At 41.9% G+C, this 16670-nt stretch overlaps 4 protein-coding genes across 23 annotated transcripts in view; 3 read left to right on the top strand and 1 right to left on the bottom strand.

The window, feature by feature from the left end:
• Window positions 1–662: 662 nt before the first annotated feature.
• Window positions 663–7478, top strand: spsb3a (splA/ryanodine receptor domain and SOCS box containing 3a). 2 transcript variants are annotated; one of them, XM_051388277.1, is made up of 7 exons: window positions 663–880; window positions 1668–1878; window positions 2322–2502; window positions 2653–2840; window positions 2971–3073; window positions 3161–3286; window positions 4766–7478. In XM_051388277.1, the coding sequence occupies exons 2-7, from the start codon at window positions 1753–1755 to the stop codon at window positions 5155–5157; spliced, it is 1116 nt and encodes a 371-aa protein (XP_051244237.1). In that variant the 5' UTR covers window positions 663–880; window positions 1668–1752; the 3' UTR covers window positions 5158–7478. The 2 variants fall into 2 exon arrangements, with proteins under 2 accessions (XP_051244237.1, XP_051244238.1); XM_051388278.1 differs by lacking the exon at window positions 663–880 and adding an exon at window positions 905–1563.
• Window positions 7479–8213: 735 nt separating this feature from the next.
• On the top strand, window positions 8214–9716 carry mrps34 (mitochondrial ribosomal protein S34). Of its 3 annotated transcripts, none has more exons than XM_051388906.1 (4): window positions 8214–8315; window positions 8449–8843; window positions 8962–9004; window positions 9204–9716. In XM_051388906.1, the coding sequence occupies exons 2-4, from the start codon at window positions 8526–8528 to the stop codon at window positions 9500–9502; spliced, it is 660 nt and encodes a 219-aa protein (XP_051244866.1). In that variant the 5' UTR covers window positions 8214–8315; window positions 8449–8525; the 3' UTR covers window positions 9503–9716. The 3 variants fall into 3 exon arrangements, with proteins under 3 accessions (XP_051244866.1, XP_051244867.1, XP_051244865.1); XM_051388907.1 differs by having other exon boundaries at window positions 8243–8315; window positions 8462–8843; XM_051388905.1 differs by having other exon boundaries at window positions 8247–8843.
• An 854-nt stretch (window positions 9717–10570) lies between these two features.
• Window positions 10571–13984, top strand: nme3 (NME/NM23 nucleoside diphosphate kinase 3). The gene is made up of 5 exons (XM_051389409.1): window positions 10571–10714; window positions 11664–11794; window positions 11932–12033; window positions 12472–12584; window positions 13349–13984. Exons 1-5 carry the CDS (start codon window positions 10669–10671, stop codon window positions 13464–13466), a joined length of 510 nt encoding a protein of 169 aa, XP_051245369.1. The 5' UTR covers window positions 10571–10668; the 3' UTR covers window positions 13467–13984.
• Window positions 13985–14035: 51 nt separating this feature from the next.
• mapk8ip3 (mitogen-activated protein kinase 8 interacting protein 3) overlaps window positions 14036–16670 on the bottom strand; it is a 28137-nt gene continuing 25502 nt past the window's right edge. For 15 of the 17 annotated variants that reach the window (XM_051389386.1, XM_051389394.1, XM_051389396.1 and 12 more), the window contains 4 exons: window positions 16629–16667; window positions 15919–16083; window positions 15658–15804; window positions 14036–15457 (listed from right to left, as the gene is read on the bottom strand). In XM_051389386.1, coding sequence (XP_051245346.1) covers window positions 15333–15457; window positions 15658–15804; window positions 15919–16083; window positions 16629–16667 — 476 coding nt within the window. In that variant the 3' untranslated portion in view covers window positions 14036–15332. The remainder of the gene's footprint in view (window positions 15458–15657; window positions 15805–15918; window positions 16084–16628; window positions 16668–16670) is intronic. The other 2 variants (XM_051389392.1, XM_051389403.1) reach the window with 1 other exon arrangement.

Below are 16670 nucleotides of genomic sequence, written 5' to 3'. Positions count from 1 at the left end.
GTAAGTGACATCCAGGGTTCCTTCCATTCAAAAATGTATACCAAAGTTTGTCTGAAGTTAACATTAGGCTTATATCATTTAATATTAGGACAGTACTCCTTTACACTGACCAGGGAAACAAAAAGAGGGTTTCATACCAAAAGGACTGAAACTTTGGAAGATAACTCTTGATTTGTTGAACTCTCACTGCTCACGTCTCATATTCGCTTCACACAAACATTTGAACACATTTTTGCATAAAACAGGGAAGGGATCTTTTAATAGCCAGTATGAACATGAGTAATGTTCTTGTTATACAGCAAGCAAAACCAGTTTCTGTGTTCATACAGGCACCTGACTACTGATTTTAAACAGACTTTAACACGTTTGAACCCATCCTTTAGGTACACTGTATCGGTAACACTTGTGTTCTTTTAGATTGTGAATGCAGGACATTTACTATTTTGAAAGCGAAGTAAATGATCAGACTTTAACATATAACAATACAACACTCCTCCACCTCTACTTTTCATCATTCAAGAATTTGCAGATTTATTGATGCAGCACTTTTACTGCTGATAAAGATATTTTATAAGGTTGCACTAAAGTAAAACCCCTTCTCCCAGCACAACCCCTCTGCTCCCCCACACAGCAGCAGCAGCAGCATTAGTCTTTGATGTGTGCTCAAACTTCCTGTGAGAGCCTCGTACTGGGAGCTCCTCCAGCAGAGAGCCTGTCTGGCTGTTATTGTTTACGGTCACACTCATGTAAAGTAGGTCATGGAGAAAAGGAAGCTCAGCTAGCCACTCGTTCAGTTGTCGTGTATTAACGCTGCAGCAGTCGGTGTCTTCAAGGAGCAACCCGTCTGTGGCGGTGTCAATGATTTTCCGTGAATAACAAGGTAACGTTGACGTTAACGCCGTCCTCTTAAAACAGCGCGCAGCTAACGGGAGCTAACTATTAGCTAGTTTACGCTAGGTCTGAATCTGCACCACCAGCTAACGTTACGTTATTCCGCCCACGGTCACCCTTTTCTCATTGCATGGCTCATAAACCGGGCGGTCAACTACGTCTGCCGGTGTGCTGAGCTGTATACACGGGTGTAACCAGCAGTCGGACTTAAATTGTGATGCCTCTGACCTTGTTATAGCCTGCTAACATGTTGCCGTACACTAGCTATGTGGCTAGCTGCTGTTAGCTAGGCTAAGCGGCTAACTGAAGATGGTAGAAAGACGATTTGGCGCGTCAAACGATAATAATAATAATAATAGTAATAATAATAATAATGTTCCTGCTGATGGCAGTGATCTGTGGACCAGGACCAAGCTACCAGCGTTAGGTGATATAGTTAGATGATGTGTAAGTGTGATCCCAGAGAGAGTCGATGTCTCTGGGGATGTTGTGGTTAACGTTGCTCCCACTAAGTGTCCCAGTGGGCTAAAGTGCTTTTTGTAAGATTGCTTGTAAAATAAGACGAAACTAGAAGAGTGCCTTTGAGAGAGGAAAGGTGTAGCAAACGTCACTGAAACAAGACAGCAAGATTATATGAAGAAAGTACTAAACTCTGTCATACAGCATCTGCAGGTGTGAGTCTTTTTAACATATTCAGAGGATTACTTAGAGCCGCAAAAGTCTTCAGTCTCTCTGCCTCTCAAAAATAATCATGTTGTCATTTTGTGTTGCAACAGCTGTACTGATGCTGTTCTTCCAGCATCTGGACTGAAACCTGAACTGACTGGCAGGCTCTTCTACTGGTGAGACTGTGTTGCTGCCATGTCCAGGCGAAGCAGGAACAGCCGTGCATGGAGATATGTTTGGGGTGGGATACGACGGGATGCTGATGCCCGGGCGCTTGTGTTGGCCTCTGAAAGTGAAGAATGGGGCTATGATCGCTTAGAGGTAAGCATACCAGTGCTGCTGTTTTTCCGTCTGTAACCTGAAGCTCAGAACAGATATGAAGTGCCAGGGGACATGGAAGTTCTTGTTTGTGTCACATGATGACACTTGTTTACACTCAAGGCACCATGAGAAAGCAAAAATCTCCAACTTAAAGCCTCTAATTTGCCTTTGGTCTTTATAAATAGTGTGTGTTTGTTGATGCTGATGTCTGATGCTTGAAGCTAAAGGTTCAGTTGTTTCCTTTGTATCAGAACTAATAGTTTTTTTTCCACATTAAAGAAAGCAACATAAGGTCTGATGTTTTAGAGATGCGTACATTTTGGAATCCAGTGCCCAACTTTGTCTTTGTAGCAGCTTCACATGGAAACCAGTGCTGTGTTGTTACATAAGTGATGCTGCTGACATTTGCATTTCCTCTTTCTATCTACACTGCTGCTCTCCAGTACAGTGATTCAGACTCTGAGGCAGACTTTTCAGCAGTGATGGTCCCTCCAGTCCCCAGTGCAGTGCCTGTCACCGGAGAGTCCTACTGTGGCTGCGATTCACAGGCTGAAACCAACTACAACCCTCGTCTGCGAGGTTTTCACCAAGTTAAAGACTGCCACTGTGGAGAGGATGACCAAGGTACCAGCCAACTTCTGCATGTCAATCTTTTATTGATTTTTGTGATTTGCTCACATACAAGGAACATTTTTGTGTGCAACAAACAAAAATGATTTATTTTCTTGTATGATTATGAATAAATTAATGAGTGAATGACTTGTTCTGTTTCAGAGTTCGACTGGGTTTGGGATGCCAACAGCAGGTCGACAGCAACGTTACTGAGCTGCGACAATCGCAAAGTGAACTTCCACTCTGAATACAGTTGTGGTACAGCAGCGATCCGTGGCTCCAAGGAGCTGGCTGAAGGGCAGCACTTCTGGGAAATCAAGATGACGTCCCCAGTGTATGGAACAGACATGGTAAACCTAGACTCATTAGCTCCTAGCATTGACTTGATCTGATTTAGAAATCCCAAGGTAGAGCTAATATCTTGCTAAGAAAAAGATCAAATGCTTTCATTCATGCTGTGTGTTTGTTATTTCTGTACAGATGGTTGGCATCGGCACTTCTGATGTCAATCTAGACAAATACAGACACACATTCTGCAGCCTGTTGGGAAAAGATACAGACAGCTGGGGTCTTTCTTACACTGGTAAGATTAATACAACATGCTATGATGTAACTGCTCACGATGGTTATTGTAGAAGTTAAACATCAGTGTTTGTCTTCCTTTTGACAGGCTTGTTGCATCATAAAGGAGACAAGATGAACTTCTCCTCCCGCTTTGGACAGGGATCCATCATTGGAGTTCATCTGGACACGTGGCATGGCACACTCACTTTCTTTAAGAATCGCAAGTGTATAGGTTAGTACTGGCCGGCAAAGTCCACTACCACAGCGCCGGTAGTTCAAATCCTATTTTGATGGTTTGAGCCATCATTTTCTCTTCCAATACCGAGCATTGATCCAGTAATAGTACTCTACTGAAGCCCAGTAGATATTTGATTTTTGAGGCTGATACCGATGTCAGTATTTGGGAGTATAAATAAACCAATAATGATATGTTGGCCAATAATTTTTCTTTTAAACATAAACAATCTTGATATGGGAACTGTGGGACTAAAACAAACGTAACTCATATCAGAAACTATATTTAATCTCAATCTGTCCCATCTGAGTGAAACTGATCTGGTGAACCTTAAAGGGTTAGTTCAGGTTTATTGAAGTGGTATTTAACCATAGTCGGTGTGTTACTACATTAGACGGCAGTCGACATGCCCCCATTTTGGAGAAGCAGACAGAAGTTGAGCAATGCACCAAAGCCACCAAACCTGTTTGACAAAAACAGTAATTTCTGATTTAGGTGTAACACTGTAGTTTGTTAGCACCCGAATTAACTGCTGCAGACTTTTGTCAGTGGAGTCTGGTGGATTTGAAGAGAGCAGAGATCTATATTAATGCTTCAGTTTCCTGTTGATAAGGACTGTCTGACAGCATATTCTAAATATAGCATTCACTTAAAATGTCCACAGCAGCACATTGCTTAACTTCCAAACTGGTATCCTCTCTGCTTCTCCGCTGGGGACGTGCCAACCCCTCTCTACTGTAGGTAATACACTGACCATGGAGTGCCTCATACAACCCCCCTTCAAAACTTCTGAACTGACCTTTCAACCATATGGTCGCCTGTATAAAGCACACATCTGTTTTAGTGGGGAGTCTGTGCTAACTTTAATACATTATACCCACAGTTTGGTATTGTAACAAGATATTACCGTAATTTCCGGACTATTGAGCGCACCTGAATATAAGCCGCACCAACTAAATTTAAAAAGAAAAAAAAAGGTGTCCACGTTTTAACATGAGATATTTACACAGAACGATTTTTTAAATTTTTAATTAAATAAATGCTGCTGTCTCCAACGTCTCACCATCGATTCATTGATGCCAAGCTTACGTGCAGCAGCTCTTCTTCGACAGCCAGATCGATTGCCTTTAACTTAAAAGCTGCATCATGTGCATTTCTTCTTGTGTTTTCCATGATGAGGGTGTGTGCATGATGCGCAAAATGACTGATTGAATTAAATGAGTTCAAACTGAATGAATTCAAAACACAATCAAACTAGCATCTTCCGCGGCGGATTATCTCTTCCACCTGTCTGTCTTGCTCTTGCGCTTCCTGCTAGAGCGCCCCCTGGAGGACGTTAGCCCGTAAAAATCTATAGATTAGCCGCATCATTGTTTAAGCCACAGGGTTCAAAGAGTGTGGCAAAAGTAGCGGCTTATAGTCCGGAAATTAAGGTACACATGAACATAAAATGTTTTTTCACCATTCTTGATATAGGTGTCGCTGCCACAGAGCTACAAAATAAGAGGTTTTATCCAATGGCCTGCTCCACAGCAGCAAAGAGCAGCATGAAGGTGATCAGATCCTGCTCTGCACCCACCTCCCTGCTGTACCTGTGCTGTGCTCGCCTTCGCCAGCTGCTGCCAGACTGTATAGACACCCTGGACGTGTTGCCACTGCCACCAGGCCTTCGTCAGTTGCTCCACAACAAACTGGGTTGGGTTCTCAGTCTGAATAGTGGCACCACAGAAGAAACCCCAGATGGGCCTGAGCGCCCCTCAAACCTGCCTGTCGCCCCACTGGCTGGACCGTCTTCCTCTGAGAGTGACTCGGAAGGTTGTACGTCTGACCCCGAAGCCTGTCAGAGGAAGAGATGCCGCTGGACATGACTGGGCGGCTCAAATCCTACCTCCTCTTAAACACTGGTAGAAGTCACTGTCCTAGATGGCATCTAATCTAGTGTTTCCTACCTGCCTCAAGCTTTCCTCAACATCGATGTTGTTCAGTAGTGAAGAAAATAACCAGGATCAGAGTGGTACGTAGGTGGAAAACTGTGACGGCAGTATTTCTGCCTCCACATTTTTACTGTGATCTTCTCTCATGCCATTCGGATGTCTTCATGCTCATCATACATTCAGCGTCCCAACCAGCTTCAGTAATAAGTAAAAAGACGTGGTGTTATTTTGTTAGCTTGCATAACTTGTTGCCATGCGTGTGGGGGGATTAGTGAAATGGTGCAGGAATGGACTGTACAGTGTAACACTGAAGTCAAGTATGGCCAAATTTTGGTGGTCATCGTGGTATATTTGCAAAAAAGGGGGGGCTTAAAAAATGTGTTTTCATCTTGTATGCAAATAATGTATATTGTTCTCAACCTAAATGCTATCCATGCATTATCAAAGTAATCTGTTACCCGTCTTACTGGCAATTTCAGGTTAGGTTGCAAAAGTGAGAGTCAGTAGGCCACCGTGTCAAATGAGTGGAATAGACAAGTGATTATTTCTTACCCACACGTTACAGCTCTACAGCAAAACATGTTTAAACAGATCACAAACCTAAGAAATGTTAGAAGGAGGTGGAATGAACCTGAATGTACTATGTAGCTTGTAGTCCTCCAAAAATGAAAATATTCCTTTTCCTCGTTTATTGAACAGCCATCAGATCCAAACAACTACGATTCCTCATCAGACAATTCTTGTTTCCTGAGAAACTTAAAAAGTTAAGTCAAATATTTGTTATGTTTATGGCAACATCCATCTGTCACCAGCTTTTAAAAGGCTCCTATCGAAACCTTATGAACTAAACTATGTATTTCCTCTTTTCTAAAATATATAAACAGTATACATTGTTATTTAGTGTAAGTCCTTTAAATCTAATCATGAGAAGTATGTCATTCAGAAAATACTGCCGCACATTTTAAGAGACTTTTCATCGCTGTTACACCTTTATCATTTTTTAGAACTTTTAAAAAAAAAAAAACGTTTGTTTGATTGACAAAATATGAGATTGTGGGCAGTTTTAATGTTAAACTTTTTTGTACTTTATGCAAGGGTGTTACTTTGGTTCTCCCAAGGCCTTTTTTCATCACTTCCTTAACCAACTCCTCTGGACTGTAACTCTATTCTAAATCCTTTTAGTATAAAACACTCAGCCCCCGTTGGCTTAAAGGTGTCACTTGTTTCCCTGTTAAAGCAGAAAATCTAAGATTCAATATGGTTATAGAAAGTTCTTACATTGCTCCTGCAGCATAGCCTGCCTCTCAGGTCTCTGTGTATGTGTAGTGTGTTTCTAACAATCATACTTTTGAAATATGGCTAAAAACACAGTTTACGTGTCTGGTGACAATCAGAATTCTGACTGAAGCTGTGCCATATTTTGTCATATAGTCATAACTACATCTTATAGAACATGTTTAGATCATGAAAGGATGGTAGCGAGTTGCTGATTATGCTGCAGGAGTGGTTTTCATCATTTCTGTGGATGTTTTGATGCACAGGAAAATGAAATGCAAACATTTTACAGCCAACTTTCATCATAAATGACTAAGACGGGGAACATTACCCCTGGGTCAAATGTAAATAATCCTTATTTTTAGTTACTTTGGAGTATCAAACCGTAACAATATAATATTAAAACAGTGTTTGACCCAGGTTTTGAAACTACACAAGAATGCCTACTGCTGCCTCAGTGACCAGTCTTTGATCATGTTCACTCCTCAAGGTCTTGGTTTAAGTATACGTACACAAAGACAGACTTAAGGTACTATGCAATACGAGGATCTTATGTGATAGTGGTTTTCAGAACGAATAGGTCATGACAGAGGCTCAGACAACAGGGGTGAAGGTACCAGAGGATTGTGCTCATTAGCCACGAGTAGTGTGAAAGGACACACTTAATTTTGCCCAGTTGTGTAATTATAAATCTAAGATTTATCCCTATAGATTTAGTAATGTAACCATCGAGAGGTTAGTTGTAGTCCAGCAGATGATTTTTATGTCTTATTTCACAGTATTTGTCTTCACATTGATGCATCCAAGCACTTTTTCTTACTGTTGTACTGTAAATAGGAAAACTCTGTCTCTTCTATAACATGTCATAATAATAATAATAATAATAATACTGTATGTGAAGGCCTTTACTCGCCTTTTTCTGTATAACTTATCAGCATGATTTTCAGCTGAAAATAAAATGAATGCTAAATATGCACAAAGGACTGGATGTGTTTATTTATTACGGACGAAACTGGTTCCAATAAAAAGTAAATTTCAACTCAAATGCTTAAGATCAACTAAAAGTTTGGATTGCTTTTTTACTTCTGATTCTGAACATATTTCAGTTCCATTCAGTAGAAAACTAACAATTTTCCTTATGAATTAACATTTCTTGAGTGAAATAAACAATTGAATTACAAATAACATTCTTCATCTGGAGTAAATCTACTGAAAGAATAAGTGATACCAAAGTCATACCTGTCAATTTGAAATCTTTTAAGTAAAAAATATATTTTCATTGTGTTCATGGCAGTGTGAAAAACAACAGAAAATATAATTGACCAATTGAACGTTAACTCAAACATTTTAAAGGGTTTGGGAGTGATTCTAGTTTGTGTTTTTATTTGTTATTTTTTTATTTTTTGAAATGTTTTCATTATTTTGTTTATTTATATTTTTTTACTTAAATGTTTTTTTTAATCTGACATCAGTAATTAATAATCCTGTCTAATTATTTAAAACAGCACTTAGGCCAATACAACCTTAATTTCTTAAAATATTTTAACAATTTAAAGGAAATTTAGAAGTTATGTATAAAATCTTTATAGGTTATTAAATATCCATTCTTATCTAATAACTCTGCACCAGTTATTAACCCAGTATTGATCCAATTAAATTAATAATGTACAACTTTTATTTATTTTTATTAATGTGTTTCACTTCATTTACTTCAAGCGGAACAAATAGTGAATCGGGCTGTTCACCGGAAACTCTTCGAAGTCGGACCGAGCGAGCGGAAGTTGTGTGCCTCGCTTGCGGAGGTCAAGTTACTTCAGGTAGGAATTTGTGTACCAATACTTCCAGATATCTGCACAATATAAGCAGTATCGATAGTTCGGCATTAGTAAATTCAACCGATCAGTTTACAGCTAACGCTAACTAGCAGCCCGGTTGCCCCGGTTACATCAGCACTCTCTTACAGGACAGACGCCGGGCAGTGAGTGTCCGTGAGGGTTGTGGAGTAGCTGCTCGACCTCGGTACAGTCATGGTGAAGAAAAGACCAGTGCGTTTCATAGCAGAAATGGCTCGGAAGATCCGGGCGTACCGGGAGCTCAAGTCCCGGCCGCGGGAGTCCCAGAAGTACGTCCTGGACTACGAGACGATGAAGCGGCCTCACACGGGGAAGATGCTGCCAGTGCTCGCCTGGCAGGATGTCCGCAGGGAGAGTACTCTCTTCTCCCTGCTGTCAGGTATGAGGATGTTCGGAGTGGGCCGCATCTTTACCCGCAAGTCCTGGCTGGAGGACCACACAGAGCCCAGCTACTGGAAGCTCACCAAGATCAAAGTGGACTACACATCTGAGGTAAGAGCGGGCCATCCGTACACTGACTCTCAAGTCTGTTTATTGTCATAAAATTGACTGAAAAAACAGTTTGGGTCTGTTGGGATACCTGTAACCAAATGATTCCTGTGTTTTCTAGAACATGGATCATGGCAAAGCATGGGGGGTCCTCACCTACAAAGGTAAGATTGGACCTGAACATGTATCTGATTCATCTGTCTCTCTAACTGTACCATTATAGAGACTAATGTCCTGTCATATGGGGGATTTCAGCATCCTTTTGGGTCTTACACTCTAAAAACTAACACTGTGGATGTTTTAAAATGTTCGTTCTAGTATTTTTACACATGTAGTGGCTTTGTTGCATTTTGTGCTTGACAGGAAAACAAGAGAGCGAGGTGAAGGAAGTGGACAAGGTGATGTACCACGACTGGCGCCTGGTTCCCAAACACATAGAACAGGAGTTCAAGCACTTTGAGACGCTCCCCGAGCCGCCTGTGCGCTACGTCCCGTACCCTCCCCTGCTCCGCGCCATGATGCTGGCCCAGCACAAGAAAGCCTCAGGCAGCATATCACCTGAGGAGCCGGCCTTGCCTTTAACAAGGAACGTTCTGCTCAACAAAGACTATTTCCGCAAGCGGGAACAAGAGAGAAAGAGTACAAGCGGGACAGCGGTGTGATACTCGTGCTTTTGAAGCTGAAGGGTCAACAATCTTGGACATTTTGGACAAAAGCAGTGTTGAAAGAAGCCCTCACCTCAATGTCCGTAATCCTGGACTCAAATGAGTTCTCTGCTGAGTTCTCTTCATCTGAAGCAGACCTCTTTGTATGTAGTATGTATGTATGTGTGATGATGGGTAAATATTAAATTTGAAATAAAATATAACTGCTGTTTGTGGTTTTTCTGTGTGTGTTAAAGACTATAGGCAGCCGTATAGCATCTTGAATGCACAGTAAACACTTAATGTAGGTACGTCTGATGCTTTAACTTTTTGTACCAGCAGAGAAAAGGGAGGGGAAGCAGATTCGACCACTCAGGCAAAGACAAAGTTTAATTTGATGTTAAATACACCCATGGTCTACTGACACAGGTGTTTTTAACTTATTCTCCCTGATTAGACTTCCTCTCATTACATGTTTACGTCATATCAGAGTTATTGTAGTGACGAGTTTCTGACTTTAAATAGTACTCAAGTCAACTGGTTATTGTTTAATGTAATTAAACACAGATTTAATGGAGTTTACTATGTATTATATTGTCAGTGCCCAGTATTTTCATTCTCTTGCAACCAACTATCTGTCCCATAACATGAACACAGCACCGGGACTGAAGGCCAGGTCTGAGCTTAATTTACATATATTTTTCTTCTGGCTTCATGATTATGCTTTACATTAACTGTAGGCTAATACAGTTTTTGTTGATTTATATTAAATACAGAAATAAAGATTTGTCTATTCTCAAGGTTTGGGTTTCTGATTAAACACTTAAATGAATTATGGTTATTGATCCTATATCAGAGATAATAAAGAAACATAGAGGCCTAGTGATCAGTCACTGTGCTTCATGAATTGTTATCTACAATAAATATTGATTTGTGGATTGTATGAGTAAGTACACACTTGAACTGATCACATACTTTAACATTATTTTGATTTTTATCTTCGCTTCATCCTTTGGGCTTCCATACATTTTGCATGTGACGCGTTCCTCGTGAGCCCCGGGACACCACGCGCCCGCGCTTTGGCGACCGTTCCTAAGCAACGTCCGTGTGTACGTACGTACGCGCCCTTACGTCCTCCTTCCCTCTCTCCTCCACAGTGCTCCGTCCGGACTCCGGCGCCGACGATGATCTGCCTGTTTCTGTCTATATTCGCGTACATCTTCCAGTCAGGTTGGTGTTTATACTTCATGTGTGGTTCACCGTCCTTCAGTGTGATAGTGACAGCGGACATTATTACTCACAGTGTCCGCCCTGTGTGGAGCAGGAGACGGAGACCCGCCGGACACGTTCCTCGGCTACAGGAGGAGCAGAGTTAACCGGTGAAACAATGGTGGCATGAAGCTGTCAGTAACTTTTGACGAAGCTTTTGTAACTAACTTTGTGTTCGGCTTTCACGTCCAACATGTCTGCGTTTGTACTAATCTGCCGTTACACACTCCGCGGCTGCCTCGTGTAACTACCAGCAGTGCTGTCCATGTGTCCTCCTCACTGTCAAATAAGTTGATTCATCCTCCTATTAATAACTCGGGTGTTAGCGCGCCGCCATTGGTGCTCTCCGGGACTCTGGTGGAGCCTGTGAGCCCTGATAGGCTGCTGCTGCTGCGGGAGAGCTGCAATGGGCCCGAAAAAGAGGTCACAGCGAGATCCACGTAAACTTGAAGATTTGGTGTTTAAACATGCACGGATTGAGGAATCTGGTGAGAGGCAACACAGGCAGAAATATGTGAGACTCAGCCTGCTGTGATGGAGAGGTTTGTTGCAGAAAGTGTTGTGAAAGTGCAAGGGTTATTCCTGCTACATTATAGCAGATTATATTCCGATTAGCAAAGACTGGAAAGTGATATTTGTGAATCCAACAGTGGCTTGTTGAACTAACAACTAATAGACAACGTTGGTGGAGCCCTTTGTAGTTTGTCTTAAACCCTGTGTGCCCTGCTGCATGGTTTATGTGTGTGTGTGTTGTGTGTGTGTGTGTGTGTGTGTGTGTGTGTCCACAGGGTCTAAAGGCTGTCTGCAAGCATAATAAACCCTGTATGATACAGGCTGTGCATGTAAGCTGCTCTGGTTGCTCTTGTTGGTTTTAACTTCATTTTTTTCTGCATGTTATCTGTGGTTGCAGGCTGGACTGGCGTGAATGAGCGCACATTCATCGCTGTGAAACCAGATGGCGTTCAGCGGAAACTGGTGGGAGAAATTCTGCATCGGTTTGAGAGGAAAGGGTTCAAACTGGTGGGCCTCAAACTTGTGCAGGTATTTGGACTTCTGTCTGTCAGCTTTATGTTCCTCCTTGAGACAAAATAGTTCATGGTCCAAATAAATGATCATTGCTAATATAATAAATCTAAACATTTTAATTGAGTTGAATATGTGTCTGTATTGTATTTCAGGCATCCGAGGAGCTTCTTCGGGAGCACTACTGGGACCTGAGGAGTAAGCCTTTCTTCACGGGACTGCTCAGCTACATGAGCTCTGGACCAATCGTAGCGATGGTGAGATTCTCCCTCCAACGTACTGTACACAACACTAAAGGCTTTCAGAAACTCGGTAGGCTTTTGGTTTTCCTAGTAAATAATAAATAAGTCATATTTTACAGTCCTACTGCAGCAATACATAGGGATGGGCATCAAGAACCAGTTCCATATTAGACAGCAGGTTAACAGAGGAGTCAAATTCAGGCCTTTTTTCTACTCTGTGTTCAGACTCAGAGATAATTAAACAGTTCCATTGATTGATTTTGTCTCATCAGTATCCAAACATACATGTGATATATGTGGAAATAAATGGTAAAGGTGCATTTCAGCACAAACCGACCACAATAAGAAAATATTTGACTTTAATATAACAGTCCAACTCATTTAACTTCTGATGCGATGAGGCCCAGCGAGCCCGAACTGTTGGTAAACAAAAACATTTCCCTGTTGGTTCAGGTGTGGGAGGGTTTGGACGTGGTCAAGACAGCACGTAAGATGATGGGAGAGACCAACCCTGCAGACTCGCTGCCTGGAACCATCCGAGGAGATTACTGCGTGGAAGTGGGCAGGTAGGATCACCTGATGGTTCAGTTCTGTGAGGGAGAACAGGCCTTTTTCACGTCGGGCATTTTGATGTCTAATAATCTTATTGATGGCTCTGTCCCAGTGCACCATGACAGTGTGTCAGTGAGGCAGCATGCACAATACCAAGACCCTGAATGACCCTGTGCATCTTTCACTATGAAAAGCCAAAATGTCTGCTGTGAAAAAGGCCTATAGGAATGATTTGTGCAGGTGTAATTGATCCGGTCAGACTTTTCGTCTGTGGTTAGTCAGAAATATCAGAAACAAGTTTTCTGAAAACTTGCACACCACTGAATAAAAGAACAAATTAAAAGGTATAAAGAGCATTATCAACAACGCAGTATTTACCTCAGTATCTCCTCTATGTCACTGTTACTACATCAGAGGCTAACACGTCTTTATTTTTCCAGCTGTGGTGTTTTTTATTCTCAAAAACCTTTACAGAACCTTTAATTAATTCATTAATGCCTAAATCGGCACAATTCTGAAGGGATGGTCTAGTGTGAATGTAGTTAGATCACACGATTGTGATGTAATAAACCACGGCCATGGCCAACACACTTTCCACAATGTTGATTGTCTTTTTTGTGTTTTAAATGTTTTTTTTATTTAAATGAACCAACAAGAAGCGGATTGATGAGCTGCAGTAAATGTATTAAACTGTTATTAATTGTTATAAACGGGCCAGCTTTCTTCCGCTCCAGATACAGTTTCTGTGTGTCCTGAACATGCTTGTGCGGCGTTGCAGGAACGTGATCCACGGCAGCGACTCGGTGGAGAGCGCCCAGAAGGAAATCTCTCTGTGGTTTCATCAGAACGAGCTCCAGTGCTGGGAGAACAGCGCCAATCACTGGATCTACAACTGACGGTCTACATGTGCTGTGTGTACGCCGTCCTGTAGGTGAACCAGTGTTTCTCCTATTAGTCATTACAAGTCGGGTCACATCACACTTCAGATTAGTTTTTTTTGGGCTTTAGTAGTTTGTAGCCATGCAGGAGACGAAGGTCATCGCTTTCTTGCTGCTTCTTTTTTTTGTGTTTTTCATGAAATGAATTTTTTTTTATCTGAGGTGAAATGACTTTATAAAGCAAACGTGCACTAAGTGAGCAATAACTTGATCAGCAACTCCACAGTGTCTGCTTCTGTTACAGACTTCATTGTAGTTTCTTGAATGTAAAGAGTAGAAGTTTTAAAACATGACGTGTGACTAAAGCTTTCAGGGAGCGTTTAGTTTTGCAGTGTCATCAAGTCATGTCTCAGTTTACAAACGAAAGAGGAGCTACATTTGCGCCATCTTCTTTTGTTCTATCAAAGTGGAATTTGTATGAAGTCGTATTGGAAATGTCAAAAACAATAAATCTGGTCATGAAATCCTTTTTAAAATGTTCCGTTTTTGTGTGTTTTGTAAAGCAAGACATCCACACGTCAACCGTCCACTTTTGTCAGCACACAAATATGTTTAATATTTAATCCACACGGATAGAGATCAATGCATGAATTTCCATACTGAACAAAGAGGATGGGCTTCAGTGTGTGTGGAGATTTACAATAATCCCTGTACACATAATGACAACACATCACCGCTCACGTGCTTTACACCGAACCGTCTGATCAACAGCCAGTCAGACGAGAGAAATGAGTCTCGGACTGAACCCTCGAAACATTACGCTCAAACCCCTTTCAACTGTGTTTAATAAGATCGTTCACGCGACTCCAGCAAGACTCTTCTGACCTTTTTGATTTACAACAGCACATATTTCCTGTCATTGGGGGTCATTACCTCCTCATGAGGGTTTTTTTCTTGTAATCGGGGCAGAATATGAGCAAAAGTCACTAATCGAGACTCTTCAAATACAGGTGACTTCAGGATTGTATGCAAAATATTTTAGGTAACAGCCAAAAGAAGCTCAGACTTTTGTGCTGAATTCGACATCATTTTTACTTTGAATTCGTTCCATGTCGTCGTTCCTTCACTTTCCCTCAAATAGTGAACAAACCCAAACTGGTTTACCATCCACTACAATCTTGTATTCACTCACAATCACTGTCAAAGATTGATCCATGAACACCTGACACCTCCATCCATTTAAACACACCATGGCGTAAATGGTTATGGATTTCTGATTGGCTGTTAGAAAACATCAGACACATTTCTGGTGGAAATGCAAGTCAGTGTTGTCATTCACATTTCCGTCCCACGGTTCTTCTTTTATTTTTATTTTGGTACAACTGATGCATGTTGGGGGCTTCTGGGCTTCGCTTTAAGACGAGGTGGAGGTTTCACAGATGACAAACTAAGTGGAGGAAGAGGAGGAGGAGTAACTGGGGCAGATGCAGGACAATTGAGGTAAATATAGGAGGAGATATAGTGTACTTACAGGGTGAGTATAAGATCGATACAGAGGAGGGAGGTAGTTATGAGGCTGGGTTACAAGGCTCATGAAGATAGTTACAATGCCCTGGGTGGGACAAACAGGATGGCAGGCAGATTACTAGATCAGAGGAGGTACTTACAAGGCATTAAAGTTACAAGGTGACAGGGCGGGTAGGGGATATAATAGTTACAAGGGACAATACACGGCTTTGGGTGTCGTTTTAGAGCCAAGGGGGAACTTTTACATGACCGGGGATAATTACAAGGTTTAGGTGGCTGGAAAGCTTTTTTGGGGGGAGGAGGAGGAGATTTCTTGAAGGAGATGAGTGGGTGGGGGTGTTGAAGCAGGTCCGGGTGTCACTCAGGTATGTAAGACACCTGCCAGACGATGATGTGGCTCCGCTCGGCTTTGCACAAAGCAGGTTTCATCTGTGTGGCACCAGCACTCTCTCCTTCCTCCGTCTCATCGTCCTCTCCGTCTCCTGAGGAAAACACACAGAGAGAATTTAATGAACACATCTTACACTTTACTGTGCTGATTATATGTTAAAGTCTATTGTGTATTTACTTTTTTTATTTCTGTATTTCCTAACCAACATTTCAACATACAGGCTTTGTTCCTTATATAAATATATTAAAGGTCCAGTGTGTTACATTTAGGAGGATCTATTGACTTGCTCACCTATACGGAAGTCGATGTAGCCCTCTCCTCCACTCAGCACCAACACGTTATGGACACTCTGGGCCTCGGTCTCTTGGGGCGCTGTTGAGCCCTGCCCCTCCGATGGACTGTCCAGCACGCTGCCGTTAAGGGTGGCCAGAACATTGCCTGTCACACAGACACACAAAGAGAAAAAGACATCCAGAGCAGGTTAAAGACGAGGGAATGCAGTCCGTTACAGACAGACAGTTACATCAGCAGACAGACGGGCTTCGTGCCTACCGGGTACTGAGACGAAGAACTTGACAGCATCACGGTGTCCATGGAAACAGAGCTGGGCCTGTGCCATGGAGCAGTAAGGGATGAAGCTGCCGGTGCTCTTCTCAGAGCCGTCATCACCGTACACATGGATCACTCCACTGGACGATGTAGGAGACACCTTATTGGCTGAGGGACGAGGAACCCAGGTGTGAGAAACTAACCAACCAGGAGTGTTTCCTTGCAAATCATATGTGGAAGTATGGCACAAGCAAAATATATATATATCTTTCTAGGAAAAACACCCACAAAATCCCCATATTTCCACAGAACAACTGAAAATATATTTAAAAAAATTGAGACATCTAAAACACATCTGTTTCATGCAATAGATCTGATACACACAAACATATATTTGAATCATTGATGTAATAAATCACAATGATAAATATCATGCAAAGCAATCGATGAGTCCAAACACTGTTCTGATACACAGTAAAAAGTAAAATCATTGCACACAGAATACTTTTGGTGACCTTTAGCTAAGTGTTCACAGATAAAAGGAGACTAATTGTGTGTGTCTTCATTCATTGGTGTTCACATCTCAACTAAGCTTAAAGAAACAGGTGTAGTCTGCAGACACTGTCTCAGGTGACATGAAGGTTTGACCAGGCGAAAGGCGGGCGAAAAAAGACAGATCACAACAGCAGGAGGGAGGGAGCGCTCCCACTTACCCCTCACACCAAGGAGCTGTCCCCGGTGAAGGACCACCGCTA

This window comes from Dicentrarchus labrax, unplaced genomic scaffold (genome assembly GCF_905237075.1).
Source record: "Dicentrarchus labrax unplaced genomic scaffold, dlabrax2021, whole genome shotgun sequence".
NCBI lineage: Eukaryota > Metazoa > Chordata > Actinopteri > Moronidae > Dicentrarchus > Dicentrarchus labrax.
The sequence above is the reverse complement of the archived record's forward strand: the minus strand, read 5'-3'. Positions and strand labels throughout refer to the sequence as shown.